The sequence below is a fragment of the Schistocerca serialis genome, chromosome 1, assembly GCF_023864345.2.
Source record: "Schistocerca serialis cubense isolate TAMUIC-IGC-003099 chromosome 1, iqSchSeri2.2, whole genome shotgun sequence".
In the NCBI taxonomy this organism is placed as follows: Eukaryota; Metazoa; Arthropoda; class Insecta; order Orthoptera; family Acrididae; genus Schistocerca; species Schistocerca serialis.
Genome location: NC_064638.1, coordinates 639,227,317 through 639,244,571, shown reverse-complemented (window position 1 = coordinate 639,244,571; position 17,255 = coordinate 639,227,317). Strand labels below are relative to the sequence as shown.

Below are 17,255 nucleotides of genomic sequence, written 5' to 3'. Positions count from 1 at the left end.
GTCGATGCATCTACACGGACGGAGGTTGTTAGTGTTGGCAAGAACACCTGCATGTGTCAGTGCACTTGCAAGGCAGCAAGTGTATCAGAGCCTGTAGCCCCTCCTCGAACAGCAGAGAAAGGTACAGTAGCTAACATTGAAGAGCCCAAGGCATCTCCGATTCCTGAGGCTGTTCCAAAGCCCAGCATGGTCATAAACACTCCTGCTCCAGTTCTAGCAAAGCCCCCTAAACAAAGGAAAGCACACGTCAAGCAGCACCAACAGATTAAATCGGCTGGTAAACCCTCGGATCATGTTAATGTGGTCCCACTAGACACTTCATCAGACTCTTCCCCAGAGCTGATGGAGTCTGAGAATATGGGGCAATCATCTCGCCCCAAGACTGAGCCTCCACCGGCTGCAGTCTCCCTACCTCGGCGGAAAGAGAGGCAGAAAATACAACCACCGTGATGGCTCCCATATTGCAATGGAACCTGCAAGGGTTCAGGACACATGTGGAGGAACTACGTCTATTGATTCAGGATAGACCTATGTGTGTATGTCTGCAAGAGACAAATTTCAGTGAAACATACACCCCTGAGCTACGTGGTTATGTCCTCCACAAAAAGGACGACCTGAGTGGACAGAGAACTTGAGGAGGACTAGGTATCTTTGTCAACACCGACTACCACTCCTTGCCTCTCTCCCTCACGACGAATTTACAGGCAGTTGCAATATTAGTACATGTGCGTCATATGCTAACAGTATGTTCGCTTTACCTGCCCCCACATGATGTGCTCGACGAAGAGGCTCTCAGTGATCTTATTACACAGCTCCCCCACCCCTTCATCCTCTGTGGTGATTTTAATGCACACAATATGCTTTGGGGCTCTGTGAATATTTACCCTAGGGGTAGAGCAATCGAGAGGCTTCTTCTGTCTTCCAGTGCCTATTTGCTAAATACAGGTCAAAGCATGCATTTTTGCTTTGCAACTGGGTCGTTCTCTGCCATTGGTCTATCGCTTTGCTCTCCAGCCATCGCCCACACTGCTGCATGGGAAGTGGTTGATGACTTATACGGCAGCGATCACTTTCCCATCTGGATTCACCTGCCACATGCAGTGGAACCGGAAAGGAAACCGCCTCGATGGGTGCTCGGTAGAACCAACTGGGCACTGTATAGTCAACTAGCCCAGTTTGAACATCGGGTCAGTGTCCATGAATGGGTGGATCATATTACTGAAGTGATCCACTGCGCCAGTGAAGCATCCATCCCACAGTCCACAGGACAACTGAAGCAGCAGCCTGTCCCTTCGTGGAGCGACGAATGCTGCTCTGCAATCAGGGCTAGGCGGGCAGCCCTGCATAGGTTCAAATGCCGGCCAACTGTAGAGAACCTTGCAGCCTTTCGGGTGGCAAGGGCAAAGTGTCGTCGGATTATACGAGAGAGCAAGAAGAGGTCGTGGCAGCAGTTCCTGAACACCATTAATCGTTCTACACGAAGTTCCATTGTATGGGAGACCATCAGGAGGATTTCTGGGAGAGGTGGGAGGTGCCATATGGCTGCTATAATGTGGAATGGTACTCTCCAAACGACCCCAAAAGATATTGCCCAGTCTATGGCGGCTCATTTTACAGCTATTACTGCAACCGCCAGTCAGAATCCAGCTTTCCAGCCCCACAGAGTGGCTGCTGAGAGGAGCAGTTTTGACTTCTGCTCACCCAATACAGAAGAGTACAACTGCCCATTTTCCATGTGGGAACTGGATTCTGCATTGTTTGGGGCTCGTGATACATCTCCTGGTCAGGATATAATCCACTATAGCATGCTGCGGCACCTCACAGAGAGAAATAAAGAAATCCTCCTCCGACTTTTTAATATTGTTTGGATGTCTGGTCACTTCCCCGACTCATGGCGTGAAGCAATTTTAATTCCTCTTTTAAAACCTGGGAAAGACCGCACATGCCGGGTAGTTACCGTAGTGTTGCCCTCACTAGCTGCTTGGGAAAGACCTTGGAGCGGATGGTCAACCGCCGCCTTGTCTGGATGTTAGAATCCAGACAACTCCTTAGTCGCTTTCAGTGTGGGTTCAGGAGGTATCGCTCCACCTTTGATAACCTGGCCCTCCTGGAGGCGGCTATACAGCAGGCTTTCCTGCGCCAGCATCACCTCTTGGGAATATTTTTTGACATTGAAAAGGCATACGACACTACTTGGAGGCATCTTATCATCAGGCAGCTCCACGAATGGGGTTTTCGTGGATGTCTTCCCAATTTTATTCAGTCCTTCCTGTCACCACGTTATTTTCGGTACCGAGTCGGAGACGTACTGTCTAGTCGCTTTGAACAAGAGAAAGGTGTCCCTCAAGGTAGTGTTTTAAATGTGACAGTCTTTGCTATTGCTATTAATAGTATTAAGTCTGTTGTGAAAAGTCCTGTACAGTGTTCCTTGTTTGTGGACGATTTCTCTGTATTTTGCTCTTCTTCAAGCCTTGCAACGACGACTCGTCAGTTGCAACTCACTCTGCGACGTTTGGATGAATGGGCACAGAAGAATGGCTTTAAGTTTTCAACTGATAAGTCCGCGTGTGTTCTTTTTAACTGCTCTCGTTCCATTTTTGACTTGCCTGAGTTGAGGATGAGGGACACGGTCCTGAATTTTAAAGACACGGTGAAGTTTCTGGGCCTCACTTTTGATGGCTGTCACACATTAAGGAACTGAAAAAACAGTCTCTTAAGGCGCTGTCTATTTTAAAATGTCTTAGTCACCACACATTGGGAGCAGACAGGACTTGTCTGCTCCGGTTTTACAGAGCCTTCGTGCGGTCCTGGCTTGATTATGGATGCACGGTGTATGGGTCTGCAAGACCCATTTATTTGAAGCTGTTGGATGTGGTGCACCATGAGGGGATTCGGTTGGCCACTGGGGCGTTCAGAACGAGCCCCATACTGAGCCTCTGTGCAGAGGCAGGTGAACCGCCACTTCACCTCCGGTGGCATCTACTAATGGTGCGCCAGGACTATCAAACATTATCCACACCATACACACCTGCATACCACACTGTTGCTCGGCCTCCACTGGAAAGGCTTTTTCGCAACCGGCAACGAGCAAGAAGGCCCTATGGGATTCGTGCAAAGGATTGCATTTTAGAAATGGGTGTGGTTGGTTTTAATGTTTCACGTCGAGGTTGGAGCAGATATCCACCTTGGTTCCTCCAGAGGCCCACACTGATTTTAGGTTTGGCAAATTTTAAGCCTGAACGTGTCATCAGGATTCGCCTTCCCCAGGAATATACTGTTTTTTCCACAGAACTTCATGCGATCCTGAAGGCATTGGAGCAGATACGGTGTGCTCAGGGCAAACACTTCCTAATTTGCTCTGACTCACTGAGCGCATTACTGTCACTGCAGAACCTGTACCCAGCGGAGAAGTTGGAACAGCTGATTTATGACCAACTGTACATCCTCCAACGACAGGGCAAACAAGTGTCCTTTTGCTGGGTGCCAGGGCATGTGGGCCTACGAGGAAATGAACAAGCTGATAGAGCTGCCAAGGATGCCTGCAGATTACCGGAGGTGACACAATGTTCTATTCCTTTGCAAGGTGTCGTTTCTGTGCTGCGGCGGAAGTATATGAAATTGTGGGAGGAGGAATGGTTGGCGGTGAGGGAAAATAAGCTGCGGTTGATGAAACCCACCATCCAGCCGTGGTGTTCCTCCTGCCGGTCACCTAGGCGTGACGAAGTGACCCTTACACGTCTTCGCATAGGGCACTGTCCTCTTACGCATAACTTCTTACTACGGTGAGAGGAACCCCCACTGTGTGATGCCTGTGGCGTGTGAATCACTGTACGCCACATTTTAGTTGAGTGTGATTTATATCGTTCTGTCAGGGCGGAAGTTAATATTAGTGGGGATCTGCCCTTGATTTTAGCCGATGACGAGGCGAGTGTCAAGAAAGTTTTAAGGTACTGTGATGTTTCTGGGCTTCAGCCTAAAATTTTAGGTTGGAATTTTTAGTGTGTTGCCGAGTGGCTGACCACTCCTTTTTATTCTTGTAATAGGCCAATTCCAAACATGTGCTATGTGTTTCATTTTAACCCCTTCCCCTACGTTCTCTTGCAGTTCTCCTCTTTATGTGCTGCTTTCCACTTTGCTACTGTTGACGTGCACACTGCCTATGTAGACTGTCACCTTTAATTTTAGTCCTATTTTTGCACTTGCTGCATTTTAGTGACACTCGTCCGTTGTTGTTTTCTGTTCGGGCGCTAAAGACTACACTCTTGAGCACCCATAACACCATATCCATCCATCCATCCATCCTTTCACTGGTCCGCGTCATGCGATGCGGCTTTCCAGAAATTGAAGACTATGCTGAAACAGGCCCCGTGCCTGGCTACTTATTGACCTGGCCAACATCTTGTTCTTGCCACGGAGGCCTCTCAATACAGGGTTGGTGCAGTCCTTGCGCACCGTTTTTCTTACGGTTCTGAACAACCTATTGCTTATGCCTCTAAAACGCTCACAGATGCCCAACGAAAGTATTCTCAAATTGTAAAAGAAGCTTTGGCCGTTATTTATGCTCTTCAAAAGTTTGTTGTTTTTCTCTATGGATCCAAATTTCATCTTGTTACGGACCACAAACCACTTGTTTCCTTGTTTCATCCATCAACGTCACTTCCCGACAAGGCTGCACACTGCCTCCAGCGTTGGGCTCTTTACTTGTCTCGTTTCAATTATGAGATTCATTTCCAGCTGACGGCTCAACATGCGAATGCTGATGCACTGTCTCGCCTTCCCATGGGTCCTGATTTGGCATTCGATAGGGACGAACTTTTGTGTTTCCACCTGCATGTTGCCGAGCTGCGGGTTGTGGACGGGTTCCCTATCACCGGGGACCGGCTGGCGGCTGCTACGGGTTCTGATCCTACCCTCTCCTGGGTTTTAAGCTGTATTCAGAAGGATTTACCAGATCATCCATCCGCTAAGACTTCTGATCTGTTGCGGAACTACTACACTTTGCGTTACCACCTCACAGCTAGGGATGGTGTTATCCTGCTTTCCACCGACAATGTTTCACCACGTGTTGTGGTACCTGCGTCTTTGCATGCTTCGGTCTTGCGCCTCCTTCACCATGGGCAATGGGGTGTCTCTCGCATAAAATCTCTGGCATGCCATCATGTGTACTGGCCTGGCATCGACTCTGAAATCGCACACATGGTCACTGCCTGCGGCCCTTGTGCGTCACAGGCCACTGCCCCGAAGTCATCTTTGTCACCATGGCCTCTGCCTGAGAAGCCCTGGGAGCGTATTCATGCTGACTTTGTAGGGCCTTTTTTAGGTACTTATTGGCTTCTCGTTATTGACAGCTACTCTAACTTTCCTTTCATTGACCGTTGCACATCGCCTACCGCTGCGGCAACCAACAATGCTCTAGCTCGCATTTTCTCTTTGGAAGGCCTTCCCTCCACTCTTGTTACTGATAATGGTCCACAATTTGCCTCTTCCGATTTTGCGGATTTTTGTGCCCGTCATGGACTCATGAATGTCACGGCCCCTCCGTTCCATCCACAGTCAAACGGTGAGGCTGAACGACCGGTCTGCACATTTAAGGCTCAGATGAGGAAACTCCTGACTTCTTCTGCTGCTGATGATGCACTTCTCCAAATTTCTGGCTTCTTACCGTTTCACTCCCATGGACGACCACAGCCTGGCTGAGCTCTTACATGGCCGACAGCCCCGCACGCTTCTTCATCTTCTGCGGCCTTCCACCTCATGGCCGCGGGTGCCTTTGCTTGGCTGATTCACCGCCAGGGACCTTGTATGGGTACGGGGATATGGCAGGTGGCCAAAATGGAGTCCTGGCCACATCTTATGACACCGTGGCTGACGCCTGTATGAAATCCGGACGGACACGGGTGTTGCAGTGCGTCATTTGGACCAGCTTCGGCCTCGTGTGCCGGCAACGCCTGTTCTGAATGCTGCTACACCACCTTCGGCTCCACCTGACGCTCGGGATACTGGAATCTCTCATTACTCACAACGCAGTCCTCTCACCATCATCTTGGTGCTCGCACAAGAACTGACGCCACCAGGAGACGTGCCCGTGCAGGAACCATATGACCATCATCTGTCGGAGCAACTCTACTTGCCTCCTTCTCCTATGGACGCCGACACATCACCCTTGTTGTTATAACAACCAGACCTGCCGCAACGGGCAGATTGGGGCACGGGGCCCCAGCAGATTCGACCCCCACGTCTCCTGTCATCTCGACCTGTTATCATCGGGGACACTTATGTCCGTACGGGAAGCCTCCTCCTCGAGACTTTACGGCCAGTTAAACACCACCTATGTACATTAGCAATCTACAGGCCACCTCCATCAAGGCCAGTGCAAAAAATTCAAAGGGGGGAAAAGTGTTGTGACTCACCGATCTTTTGTATAGTTGCTGGCTTCAAAGCACCCACCAGATGTATATCTGTCTTAGTTGATCAACACCTGCAACCCATAGTACAAAGACTGCCCTCATACATCAAAGATACCATTTCCTAGATCGTCTGAAATCCATGCCTGTCCCACTCCCACCACACACCTTGCTTGTCACCATTGATGCCACCTCCGTGTATATAAACATCCCCCCCATACATGTTCTGTCTGCCGCAGAACATTTCCTCAGTCAGTGCTCACCTGATTCGAAACCTATGACATCCTTCCTACTCAGCTTAATAAACTTTATACTTACCAATAACTACTTCACCTTTGAGCAGCAGATGTATAAACAGATCAGGGGTACTGCCATGGGAACCAGGATGGCTCTTTCCTATGCCAACCTTTTCATGGATCGCTTGGAGGCAGCTTTCCTCGGCTCCACAAGTCTTCAGCCCCTGGTTTGGTTTAGATACATTGATGACATCTTTACCATATGGACTCATGGTGAGGCTGACCTGCTGAAATCCCTGGAAACTCTGAATACCTTCTCCCAGTTAAATTTCATATGGTCCTATTCCGAATCCCATGCCACTTTCCTTGACGTTGATCTCGTCCTCAGCGAAGGCCAGCTACACATTTCCGTCCCTGTTAAACCAACCAACAAACTACAGTACTTACATTTTGACAGTTGCCATCCTTTCCATGTCAAACATTCCCTCCCATACAGCCTTGGTATCCGGGCCAAATGTATTTGTTTGCATGCAAATTCTTTACAGAAGTACACAACTATTCTCACCCCAGCCTTCACTGCACATATTTACCCCACCATCCCAGTTAAAAAGCATATTTCCCGAGCCATCACATCCAATCCTGGTTCTGCTGATCCCTCCACAAAACAGCTTTGGAGCACACCATTGGTGACTCAGTATTATCCTGGTCTGGAATGTGTTAATCGCCTACTTTGACAGGGTCATGACTTCCTAAAATCATGCCGTGAAATGAGATCCATTATGTCTGAAATTTTGCCCACCACACCTAGAATAGTTTTCTGTCGCCCTTCCAATCTCCGCAATAATCTTCACAGACCTTATGGTCCTTTTGCACTCCTCTCCCTAACCTATGGCTCCTACCTCTGTGACTGTCTCCGCTGCAAGACTTGTCCTACGCATCCTCCTACCACCACCTATACCAGCCCTATAACTGGTGAAACATATACTATCAAAGGGAAAGCCACCAGTGAAACGACACGTCATATACCAACTGTTATGTAAACACCGTTTGGCATTCCACATCGGCATGACTAACACCAAATTATCAATTAGGTTGAATGGGCATAGGCAGAGGGTGTATACTGGCAACTCGGAATATACCATTGAAGAGCTTGCTCTACAACATGACATTTGTGACCTCGATGTCTGTTTCAACGTATGCACCATCTGGATTCTTCCCCCAGACACCAATTTCCCTGAACTTCACAGATGGGAACTAACACTACAACATGTCCACCCACCTGGCCTTAATTTATGTTAATTTCTTCCTTCTCAGCATTTTTTCACTGTAGCTACCCTTTGCTTCACTCCGTTTTCTACATCTTTCACTGTCTTTCTTGTCTGTTTTTCACCACCTCCCTCCCACCTCTGTTATGTACAGTGCACTTACCTTTTCACTCTTATTAACTCATGCATGATGTTTTGGTAGTAATCTCTGTCTTGCATATTACCCTGTCGTACACATTTAAGCACTCAGGTTTTCAAATCTCGTTTGGTGCAGTCCCCAACAATGTCCTTCCTTCTCTTCCCATACAGTAAGTCTTCCCTGACGCGCAGTTCTGGGTGACTTTCCCAAAATCTACCTCTTTTTCTAGACCTCTCCAGTCCTTTTTCTTCACCCTTCTTCCTTCCCCTTCAATACTTCTGTCTGAAGAAGGAACCACTGGCTCTGAAAGGTTGCCAATTACTACAGTTTTTTGTGTGTTTGTTCTGCCCCTGCTGTATCCAGTTAAATGAAATATGCATGTAGATTTGGGAAGCTTTTGGTATACCCATATAAGCATGACATGTAACACAATGTAAGAATTATAATGATAATTTGTAGACACTGAATGTTTTGGCCTTCATGACAGGTGTGGGAATGAAGCCAAGTTGATGACACTGCACCAAGAGCGGCCAGTTGTTCTCCCAGGATGCCCACAAGATCTCCTGTGCCCTGTAGCACTGTTTAGACAACTTTATAGTGAGAGCCTTGAGAACTGCAACTTCCTGGAGATGTGTGCACTGTGATACAACCATTACCCATAAGTTCAACAATATATTTTTGTATATTTTTAGAATTGACTAAATGATTGTGACAGATTTATCTGTGTAAACCTTAAATATATTCAGATTGCTATTTTATAAATTCTGTATTTGAAACACACAAATTGGTATATTTTCTGTAAAGAGAAATAGATTTTCATGCATATTTTTCATTGTTATTTCTATTTCAGTAACCAATAAGAATGTGTGATGAAACTGTAAATCCATTTTCATTTTATTATTGTTTAGTACCACAATTAACAGAATTGAGTGGTTTCTAATGAGTAACACATAATGTCTGTGTCAGCACTGTCAGAATTATACAGTCAAATGCTACAAGAGTGCAACAATAGCAACAGCACAATTTTGGAGCTGTGTGTGTTTAAGTATATTGTTTTGTGAGAAAATGTATTTATGGCATTTACATTGTAGCATTATGGACTGCTATACACATCTGTCAGTTTATAAACTAGTGTCAATTTGGGATTGTGTTCAAAATTTTATTTGTTGTTCCAATATGTGTGTCCCATTGTTCAGGTATGCACGTCAGTCTGACACACTTACATATGCTCCACACATTGTACAAAAACACAAAATGTGGCACTCCCATTTCATAGCCCTTAGAAAATGGCAAGACAAATGTTAAATGATGGGAGCATCTTCTACCAGTTCAAATCCAGCCACCAACAATTACATAGTATGTATATAAAGTCTTAGACATAAAAACTGGCCGCCGGCCGACCACCACAGAGACTAAGTCTGAGTCGTTCACTTAAGGTGACCAATAAAACCAAACGTCCCTGACAATGCTAAGTCTGGCCCTCTACACAATCTGGCAACACTGTAAGATGTGGAAGTGTCAGAAGGAAATGTTGTATACTTTCGAGGTGTTGTCAGGCTGTATGAGCCCATGGTCTAGTGGTAATCATTGTGCATTCTAAACTTATATTCGCGTGTATGCGTCCAACCGTATCTTTTTCTTTTTAGCATATTTTGGCCCTCGTCTAAAGTTATGAGTCTGATTGAACATGGAAGATAATTCGCTTCACATTCTACCCACCAGTAATAACAAATACATCCGAAAACAATTCTGCAGGACAGCTTGTAGCGATTCCTCGTGCTGCAGGGGCTAGCTACTGGCCATTGGCTAGACGCCACCTGCCGCCTGAAATCGGGCGCCACCCAGGTGGATGCAGCGGGATGCTGTCAGTGTATGTATCAACTGTCATTTTCGAGTTTGAAGTACTAGTTATCATCTTGCAGTTAAGCATTGGATTTTTCATACTTGAAAATTGTGAACTATTGTTAACCTTTTTAAAATTGGGTCGCAAGTGGAAAAAGGTGTAACATCTACAACATAGTATGTACTTTTGGTATAGCACAGGGGTGAATGCAGAGGAGGCAGCTCTAAAGATTTGAATTGTTTGTGGAGCAAGTGCTTTTGGGAAAAATATGCCAGAAAAAGATATTCTTGTTTTAACACAGATTGTTCTGGCATGAATGATTTTCCACATTAAAGAAGTCTCAACTACTGATGTAAGTGATGTATTACCATTTAACCATCAAGCAACATTTGCATTCAACAGGCAAGATTCAGAAGTCGTGTCGGAGTACTTCTTGCTCTAATTCCAAACAATAAATATCAACAGAGTGACTTTTATTGCAATTTTGCTTGAACATCATCAGGTCACTCATTGAGCGTTCCTGTGCAATACTGTTACTGGTGATGAGTTATGATGCCTTTATCGTTAACTTCCTAAGAAGAAATGAAAACCTGAGGCCCACCAAAAGATGTAGCCTCCCTCAGATTCTTATTACACGTGACATGTGCTCTAGCTTCCCTCGTTAACTTCTTTGTAACAAGATGTAATAAATGCTCTTTACTCCAGCCCAAGAATTTGGTGCCTGGGGTCAAATTGTGAGAAAATATAAAAACATCTTCCCCCTGTGTCCCTGAAAATGGGATAACCATTCCTGCAGCAGTGCCATCTAGGACGGGTGGGTTGGGATGTGCCTGTTCCACCTCCACCACTCTGAGCTCATTTACCTCTATTTGTAATTCATCTACGCGATGCCTAAGTTGCTCAATAGCCTCAGCAGCTGAAAATTCCTTCGCAGTGACTACAACTTAATCAAAAGAAAAGTATACTCAAAGAATACAAAAATTATTCCGGCGAAAGACGGGTAAAGGGACAAACCAACATAAAATGAAATCGGCGCTCGCTCCCTCTGCTGCATCGCACACCGTAGCTGTAGGTGCTGCATGCTGCTGACACCTAACTCCATGTGGTCCATCCCGCACAATGCCTCAGCAGTCTTCCTGACACCATGTTAACAGGCATGAGGCTCCATCGCACATCCCCAGATACGAATGTGGGTTCTCTGCTGGGCGTGAGGAGGAGGGTGATGGGGGTGTGTCCACAGATGGAACCTGATGACGGAAGAACAACATTTATTGATCGACTGCAATACATTAGTTGTTGGCCCTCTGGGCAAGCTTTGCTTCCACTCGTAATATTCTTGGCAGCAACGAAGGTGGTTGGCGGGCGCCCACATGCGTGCCTGCAGTGAGCAACTGTACCTGTGCTGGCATAACAGAAATCCACTGCCTTTGCAGTGACGCTACGGTCTTGCTTGGTCATACTGTGGTAGCTAGAACCATGCGCCGAGGGCCTCTGTTGCTACAGCGGTTGGGTGGTGCGGTGGAGACGGCAGTGGGACAGGCCAGAATCCTGTCTCAGCGTCCATCTCCAGCAGCAGCTGTAGGTGTCGGCATGCCAGGTCCCGGCTCCAGCCCCAGCCAAGGTGTTAGTGGAGACAGCATCTGAAATGGGACTACTTTCCCATCCCTATCTGAAAGTCCTTCCTCATGTCAGCATTCTCTGAAGGGGTCATATGAGCTCGAATTTTTAATTTTCTGGACTTTGTATTGCTATGTCTATATCCAGTTCCATTAGCAAACTTTCCTTTAAAAAATTAGTGCAAGTAAGTTTGTTATATCAGATTAAATTTCACATTAATATGCTACCCGATTTGTACTAACAACTAAGGGGGAGTAAGCCGTTTGTTAATAATCCAACTTTGAAATTTCATGTTATAAACTGTGCAGTCATGTTGCACCACAAATTCTTGAGTTACTTCTCCCCTATTTCTGAAAAGCTATGATTGCTTAGAATGATAGCTCTACTTCATAGGAAACGAGAACAACGAGAACGATATCTTATTCCAAACAATTTGTTTATAATTAACTAAAACATAATTTAAATTGTTGTGCTGTAAAATTCATTGAAATTGTGTATGAAATTAAGTAAACTCTTCCAAATTGCATGTTGGAGCATGTAGGACAATGTGTGGGCCATTTTTTGGTGTAAGTAATGAAAATTATGTAATGACTTTTAATTGTTATTTTGTAAACATTACACTTAACAATGCTTCAATGGTTTAGTTTTATTTAAAAGGAAGTGGAACATGAACCACGCAGGAGGTAGTAAGAGTAAAGAAGACCCATGTAAATGAGATACAGTCTAAGGCAGTGACTCTGCATTATTACCTTTCAAAAGCTGTATGTGCGAGTTTCTTTCAGAGGCTGCCAGACAAGAAATGTATATATCATCCATGCACATCCAAATCGGTCACAACACAAGACAAGAAAAGTGATATCTCAGTGTTTTATTTAAAAATTAGTGCATCAGTAATGTCGAAAGCTGGGACTTTCTGAAGCAACAACCCACTGAGAATATCAAAGTTAACTATCTCATCATATGGAGCAGCTAATTTATTATGTGAACTTTCGTTAACTGTGATTGATATTTTCTAGTTTTCACTCATCTTCGTACTTGTGAATGGTGGAGGCCCAAACTATTTATGAGTGGAATTTTACATCCCAGGACGATGGCGACAGTATGTTTCCATAATGCAACCCAGGCGGTGACTTCCATGATGGGCGGCTCACTGCTGACGGCATCCAACGATAATGACGGTGATGAGTACAGCGGCGGCATCGCTCTGGCACCTCCTAGGTGACAACCTGTGTTATGACGTTGACTGCGACGACAGTGGTGACTCCGAGATGGTGGCGGTGCTGAGTGACATAGACTCTGCGTCACTCCAATGCCTCATGACTGGCGATGATGATGAGGTGGCGCCTGGTCCTTAAATACTGCTTTCTGCTGCTGATATCTCTGTTTCTCTTCCCCGGTAGGTCACTGGAATATTCTGACGTTTGCGTAGCTGACTGAATTATCGCCCTCAATGTTGACTCCCTGGTGTGCAGTGAGCTGCTTCTTGTCACGTCCTCCGCTGGTCATTGACATAGCATACTCCTTCATGTTGTTTAACTCAGTGCTCCGTTGATCCACTTGCATCACGGTACTGTACCAGTGATCTGCAGAAGAGAATGTAACACACACAAAAATTCTGGCTCCCAGTATTTCTTCACAGTTTAACTAGCATCATCACTGTAAAACTCCAACCTTTAACTAACTTATTCACTCTAATCATTTGACCCTAACTAAATTAATAGTGATGGGCAACAACCTTCGTTTGTTGCCGCAGGTCCTCAACCATTGTTAGTAAGCCACAGAAAACAGAAGATCTGTAACCGGGAAAATAATTCACAAGGGTCTTCCTTGCTATCACTTGAAGGAACCCACTGCAGCATGGCAAGACGTGTGTGGGCAAGGAATGAGCTGCGTGAACTACACAAACTGTTCAGCTCTCAATTCCAGCACTATGCATCTCAGAATGGGGCTACAGTGACTTCTTATCACGCCTCAGGACCGCATTTTGGTGGCCATCAAGACACACTTAAAGAGTGTCTTGGGACACCAAGTGTTGACGTTTGAAGAATTACACACACTTCTAATTCAAACTGAACTAAGTTTGAATTCGTGACCTGTTACGCAACTTCCTGACAACTCAGATGAATTCTTTTACCATACTCCAGGCCATTTTCTTATCGGTAAAGACACCAGTCCCAGAGCCAGGCTTGCTTTCAGAGCTATTTCAGGCTGTTGAGATGGAAGCTTATCCAGCAGTATAAGCAGCATGTGTGGGAACAGTGGTCATACGACTACCTGTCACAGTGGGGAACTTTGTGGTCATCAATGAAAGATGATCCACAGCCAGGTGTACACATTGGTTCTCCTGAAGGGAGACAATTTACCACCTCTCACGTGGTGGTCTGGGGTTATTGTTTGCAAACACCCTGGTCTTGATGGTTTGGCTCGAGTTGTTTCAGGCCGCACAGCAACAGGAACCTGTAAACGACTGCTGTCGAACCTCTGTGTTGTTCACCAGGAAATGTAAACTTTAGTGCTCATAACTGTTCATTTATTAACTGAACTTGTGTCTCTTTTTTCTAAAGTTGACATGATATCTTCAGCCATTTGTTTGTTTGACGCAGCTTGTGCTGTTTATAACAGTGTACTTTTATTGTCGACCGACTTTCCTTTGCAATGAGTGTATGCATTCATCTGGATTGTGGAAAGAGTGAGGCAGTGCAGAATTAACACACATTTTGCCACTGCCTACGATCATGTTACTGACTTTTGCAATTTCCAATCAGCAAAAATATTGGGCAACCACCATGAAGTGAGCTCAAATTTGAAGGAAAATTCTATGGTCAAATGTTGACAGTAGTACCACAACGCTAGAACTCATGTCACATTCAATGAGACATATTCAAAATTTATTAAAAGGATAAGAAGTGTTAGTTGACCACAGTATTGTTGCTTATGGGAGTGAGGGCGCTTTGATTGGCTATCATGAGCTTTTATCGTATTTTATGAGGACACGCTGAAGCAATCTCTTTCTTAGTAACCACTGTACTCATTTACCGTGTGTTTGCAGTGGTGGCCACAGGAAGCCAAGTACAATAATATCATGGTCGGGTAATAGTTACACATGGAAATACATGTAGACACTTTATATGTATACTTGTATTATCATCACAATTTCACCCACACCAACACAGACACAGCATGAAGAAGACTCAAAAAGAAGAAATCGAAATTTCTTAGCTCCTTGAAGAAAGGAGATTAAAGCTGTACTACTACAAGTTGGAAAAGTGTGGAGGAGTGCAAATGTACAAAGTGCTGCATTAAAATTTAGGATCCTTATTATTTAGAAAATGAGAGCGAGGAAAATACCTGCACAAGAAGAGATAGTGTAAAGCTGAGATGCATCGAAAGACCTGACTCGGGGAGCATTTGACGATGAACGGTCTGTGCCCATGGAGAGTGTCGTACATGGTTACTAGAATACATGTCTATGGGTGACAAGCTATGTGTGCAGTAGCAAGTTGCGACGCTGACTTGTCACCGTTTGGCTGCCCACCAATTCCATAACGTATTGTGTTGTCATTAGGTTATTAAGTGAATACAAAGTTGTTTATATGAATGTGAGTTCTTTTCGATGACTGATGATTAAGTGCAGTTATGCTGCAATTATCAGTATGTTGATGAGTGTTGAAAGCATGTTTTGAATTGTTTTCAGAGACAATAGTGATTTGCTGTGTGTGCATTAATACTAACCACTGTAGACAACGAAAAACGTTAGAATTAAGTTTAATTTTTTTTAATAAGAACAATGCAAAGAAAAAATGGTGAAATGTTTTTCAAACTGCCTGTTCGTTTTCAGTTTCCAATGCTTGTGTGTTCTCAATACATTTTGTTGATTAGGATTATGAAAAGTATATAAAATGTGAACTGTTGAATATTCATCTGAAAGACATGCTGAAGCTTGATGCTGTTCTGACTCCATATCGTCAATCCTCCAGAGTTGATTTAGGCCATAGTAATGAGCCTTTTAATGAGAGAAAAATTCAGATGCAGAAATGGAGTACTCACGAAGAAAGATAAGAGACTTCACAAATAAATATTTTACCAACTAACAGAAAAACAATTGGTAATGAAGACATTAACTGTGAAATAAAGAATATGGTAAAAGTGACAATGCACATTTCTACTAACCATAATGAATCACGGAAAAACGAAATAAAAGAATATATGCAGAAGAATACTGATTTACAGGATCGTATCTCTCTGTATAATTCTGCGTTACTTAAAATAAAACAGTTGCAAAAAGTTATTGAGGGCTCTATTTCTGACTGGTTATTAAAGGACAGGTTCCTGATTGGTCATCTGGAGATCTTTCAAGGGTTGCAATTTCAAATTGTATATCCCATAAATCATTATGTTTTTAAATAAAGATGAATTTATCTAAGTAAGAAATAAGATGATAATATGTTTTTCTATGTCCATCCTTGTGATTGATGGTCTGCAGGACTGCGGCCGTTCCCTTCATGTAACTAGTGAAATGGAACACCTGCACCCATTGTTTTGATGTTATTTTATAAAATTGCAACCACTTTCAGTGACTAAATATGCCTACTTCAGGCCTTAACTGACTCTGAGGGGCTCAAATCCAAACATACACATGATCCCACCAGTGACCAACATCTATGAACAGATTTCCGTAGAATACTGTAAAAACAATGTTGTGTCTGCAACTGTCATGTGATGGTGCAGGAAATATCCAGAGTGTTTAATATTTCCGGAGTGAGCCAGTGGCTGGCGCAAGGTGCTGCGCCATGCTTCAGCTTCTGCAGAACATGTATCAGATGCCCCTGTCTGGTCTGCCTTTATTAGAAGTGTCAAGTTTTTTTTTCTTTTAAAGAAGGAGTTCCTCCATACATCACAATTAGTGAGGAAACATGACAGATATGGTACCGATACATGCAGAGTTACTTAGTCCATCTACATTTAGTTAGTTCATCTATTTATACATCTGTAACAACAGGGAAGTAAAGAGCTACATTTTAATACCTTTTTATTATTATAGTGAAATTCAAATACCTTAGATACAATTACAGAGAAAAACTCAAAAAACTTTTCAAAATCAGGTTAGGTGACCAGGGAAAAGTCCTATCAGTCTGTGTCATAAGACAAAGAAGATCATTCTGAAAGGTCGTCATTGGCTCCAGTCGATGAATGATAGCCTCTGCCAACTACTGTATCATTAAGAAAAATGTAAAAAAGCTAGTGGGAAAATATTTAATTTTTGCAACTCAGAATGGACAAATTACCTTCTATGAAGGCACTACAACATTTTACCGAAGATGATGAGGCTAATTACTTCTTGATGTGTCTCATGTTTTGAATGATCTGTAGTGTATACTGGAATGTATTATGATGCATTCTGTAATGTGAATAACATTTTTCAGTCATGTTTTTACTTCTTCATGCAAAGAAAAAATATTCTTCTAAATGCTACGTATGAGGTAAGTTCATAAATTCCTGTTTCTCCTGCACTTAAAAACTTGAAGAGTCACTGAACTGTCAAAACAATACCAATAAAATAATGGTCATTGCCCTATACCAGGCCTGGCCAACATTCATGCTCCTGGAACGGACTCACATTCTGTGAATGCAGTAGAGTCTGCTGAGAGCTCCAGGTTCCCCCATCATTGCACTATTCCGCACATCTGTGAGTGAGACAGCTATATGCTGAAGACTGTGCATGCAGGAAACTTAGGAAGTCATTTTTCCAAC

At 44.1% G+C, this 17,255-nt stretch overlaps 1 protein-coding gene across 1 annotated transcript in view; it reads left to right on the top strand.

Moving 5' to 3' along the window:
- Positions 1 to 8,876, top strand: part of LOC126478724 (multiple inositol polyphosphate phosphatase 1) — a 213,510-nt gene extending 204,634 nt beyond the window's left edge. The window contains 1 exon segment of the mRNA XM_050103725.1: positions 8,532 to 8,876. Within this exon segment, the coding sequence (XP_049959682.1) occupies positions 8,532 to 8,688 (157 nt within the window). The 3' untranslated portion in view covers positions 8,689 to 8,876.
- Positions 8,877 to 17,255: the final 8,379 nt, after the last annotated feature.